Source organism: Pezoporus wallicus, unplaced genomic scaffold (assembly GCF_028554395.1).
Source record: "Pezoporus wallicus isolate ANWC-B61680 ecotype Strahan unplaced genomic scaffold, APGP_CSIRO_Pwel_v1 scaffold_8769, whole genome shotgun sequence".
NCBI lineage: Eukaryota > Metazoa > Chordata > Aves > Psittaciformes > Psittacidae > Pezoporus > Pezoporus wallicus.
The window spans coordinates 982314-985984 of record NW_026642673.1 but is presented as its reverse complement, the minus strand read 5'-3'; the positions used below and the strand labels follow the sequence as shown (position 1 = coordinate 985984).

Sequence of the window (3671 nt, the reverse complement as noted above, 5' to 3'; positions counted from 1 at the left end):
AATTTCATGAATCACTGAAGACCATCAACATTCATGCTGTTATCTCATTATACATCAATGTATTCAACAGGGTAAACATCCAGATTATTATAACTTCACAAATACTGATCTATTCCATCCTCTCAGAATCACTGTACCAACTGTTCGCACCCTCACTCCATACAGATGCTTATCTTGATTTTGCTTGAAAAACACCCACTAGTAATTACAGTGAAGGGATTAAGGAATTAGAGTACAAGTTCTATTACAGTCATCCAGACATCTCTCCTCAGATCTTTACTCAGTTTAATGAGCACCCCAGATAGCAATACCCACACATTAAAAAACCAAAACAAAACAACAACCACCAAAACACAAAAGCTAAGCAGACTTTAAAAAGGGCAGGCTCCATATGTCTGCAGTTATGGACTAGGTAGAGGATAGTTTGACTCAAGCTGTCCCAGACTATGAGAACATCTTCCTATGTGCCACAATATTGCAAAGTGGTAGGCTAAACACCCTTATAGATAACAGCTCCATCTCTCTACAAGGCGATGTGTAGCTTTGGAAAGCTCTAACATCATGTATTCACCCCTTTAGTGCTCATAAGGCCGTGTTCTTCTGACAGTTAAGCTATAGTCTAGAGGCAGAAGCCCAGCTGCATATACCAAAGTTTCACTGAAAGGGGAGCAGAGAAGCGATCCCGCTTGTGACACGTAGAGCATTTACTCACAACCTAGCTGATTTTGTTACCTTCTCCAGAAGAAAGTAGACTATCGTTCAGAGCACCTTGGAGGGTGTATCTAGCATCCTTAATCTGCTTTTGTTTTCAGCAAAAAGCATTTTAGATCCCTTCTGGACACTGATAGCAGATCAGACAGCTTTTATAAAAAACATGAGCAGCTTTATTGATATATGCTTTTCCTTTTCATCTTACAAATAGAGTCTCATATTAATTTTAAATCTTGTTAACATTATAAAACATTTAAAAGGTACTATAATAAAACCCCAAACTTTCAAATGCACAAAGTAAGACATAGGGATTAGACAGTAAGTGCTTTCTGTTTCCATCAAACTCTGTATTGCCAGCCTTCATCACACACCATAGCTCAATGTTTCAACAGTCTATAATAGGGCAACCACGGATCTACCGCTTGGGGTTGACCCAGTGGTACCTATCAACATACAGTCCTGTGAAAGCAGTTGTTGATCTGTAGAACTTGTGACCCCTGTGCTGGATATAGTTTGAGCCATCAGTCATATAGGTCTTCCTATGAAGATACTGGGACCAGGGCTGTATGGGTGTCCTGTAGTAGTCACTGAACTAAACAGCAAGAAATGAGATAATGTTAACATGTGTTTGCAAAAGGGCAAGGGGGGTTTAGTCTGGTCATCAAGTGTCAAGTCTATTGCATTTCTTCATGAGGGAACCTAGAGGACAGATGCTAGCTCTTACTTGAAAACTACATACCATTACTGTATGCTTACCTGGTAAACGCTGTTAGGATTGCTGACAGTAGGGATAGCTTTCGGCTCCCTGTTGAAGCTCTCCTCATCTGAAGAAATGCTGGAATCATAGTCTAGTGCTGCTCTCTCAACAGCACAGCTGATCTGCTGAGGAAGTTCTGGGTTCTCCTCTCCCTCAAAGTGTGCAATTGTGAAGGGCTGATTCTTCTCTCCATATCTGAAAGTGGTGTATTGGTATAACACAGCTGCACTAGCAGTAGGGACATCTATTGCCAGTCAGCTGACATCAGTAAGTACATATACCCTCAGAGGCAGACTGCACTAACAACCTTGGAGTTGATGAAGTGCTGTACAGGACACCTGGCATGCATTAGCCACAGCTTTTAACTCACCTGCAACACACCTCAAAAGGATCAACCCATACTGTCATCTCTTTTGGCAAACCAAGCTTATTGAAGTCCACATTACTCTGCACACAAGCTTGCTCCAGCAGTGGATCTCTTGTCTGATGCTTGTTTATTCTTATACACCTTGTAAGAACAAAATGCAGGGGGGCGTAAGGTTTGACCACAACTTGGCAAGTTCTGCACAACACAGTCAGGCTGCTGATACAAGTTCTCACTCATAGCACCAACCAGCAATTCAGTGCAATAAACTGATTGATACATCCAATGTTTAGTTTGTTTTGAATACTTAATGCAGCGACTCACTTCATGGGTAATTTCCTGGAGGATTAAAAGCAGTTGCAGTAACTCCACAAGTCAGTTTTAGACAACATGGATTTCTCATTTGAGAAGTCAAGAAGTCTGAGGACTACTTAAAACATTTTGTGTATGTTGTATTGAGATTTCTACCTCAGCTCTCTAGTCATACCTACACAGGCACACACTGAAGTGACTTTCAAATAACTGCATCTTACCAGTTTGATTCATTTCCTCAAGCTTAAGGGATAGCTAAGTGGTTCTCTTTCATTTTCATGGCACTGATTCCAATTTAAGGGCTCCAGCCACTGAAAGGGTACTCACTACATCTTGAACATCATGCAGAGACTTCATTCCCCCTCCCCTTCTACTAAGGGTCCTCTTACCTGAAAGCTTGCCCTCTGGATGGATTGTCCAAGTACCAGTGATTCTTATACTTTTCAAAGAGTACTGCTGTCAGCTTAGCTGCAAATTTCTCCATTTTATGCTTGCTCAGCTTATCTTCCTTTTTCACTAGCCTTGTGATGAAAAAGACTGTGGCAGCAATTTCATCTTTCATTTTAAATTTAAGCATACAAGGTGCTTCAGGTGTTGGATAGTCATCAGCAGAGATGAGACACTAAAAAGATTTAATAACATTAAGGTGCTATCAGTTTCCAGAGATATATATGGCATAACCTGCATAAGCCATGCCAGACAAAGACTAGGAAGCCCAATTGCCAAACAACTGACAAATTTAGCTTGGTTAATAAAACCAATTTAGGGTCTTACTAGAAAGTACTTACGCTAAAAATATTCACAGAGTACTAAAAAAAGAGTTTAAAAGATGCACTCATTATATATCATAACAACCAGCAGTTCTTACAGCTATATAGCTCTTTTGAAAACAATAAAGAACACAAACCTTACCTATGTCAGACCAGAGTTACTGAAAACCTGAAATACTTTATAAACAGCTTCAAAGAGCTATCAATAAAATACATCTAACACTACAAGAATCTATAGCACTTATACCAGAGCAAAAAGACCAATACCCAAACACTGCCCACTCACTTCTCCTCTACTATAGCTCATTTATGGTTTATATAGAATAGGAAATCATGTGGCTTTGGGGAATGTAACTATCTTCAGGTGTGCACCATTAGGTTAACTAGCATGCTGCTTTCAAAGCTATTTCCAGTTTACATGGTTGTATTCAAATAAGAGCTCCTTCTTTTAGGGTTTATTTAATTGATTTAGCACTGTTTTCTGTTGTGTCCATCAGCCTATTCCATAAGTATCTGTGAATATTTACGTGAAATGTTTACCATGCAAAAAATAGTACAAGGCTTGTTAATTACTTATTAAAATTGCATTTGACTAATTCTAGCAGATTTAACTCAACACAGTTCCCTTAGAAAGCCCTCAGATTTGGTATTCTTTATCTTAAAAATTGCACGACACTGTAATTATCATAACATTAATCTTTCTTGTTCCACAAGAACAGATTGTAACTCCTCTAGGGCTGATGCCGTCTTACTTGCC

The 3671-nt window shown here is 39.4% G+C and overlaps 1 protein-coding gene across 1 annotated transcript; it reads right to left on the bottom strand.

Annotated features, from left to right (window-relative positions):
* Positions 1-1087: 1087 nt before the first annotated feature.
* On the bottom strand, positions 1088-2780 carry BTG4 (BTG anti-proliferation factor 4). Its single transcript, XM_057432016.1, has 4 exons — positions 2534-2780; positions 1839-1976; positions 1468-1663; positions 1088-1303 (listed from the first exon to the last, which is right to left on the bottom strand). The coding sequence occupies exons 1-4, from the start codon at positions 2719-2721 to the stop codon at positions 1127-1129; spliced, it is 699 nt and encodes a 232-aa protein (XP_057287999.1). The 5' UTR covers positions 2722-2780; the 3' UTR covers positions 1088-1126.
* Positions 2781-3671: the final 891 nt, after the last annotated feature.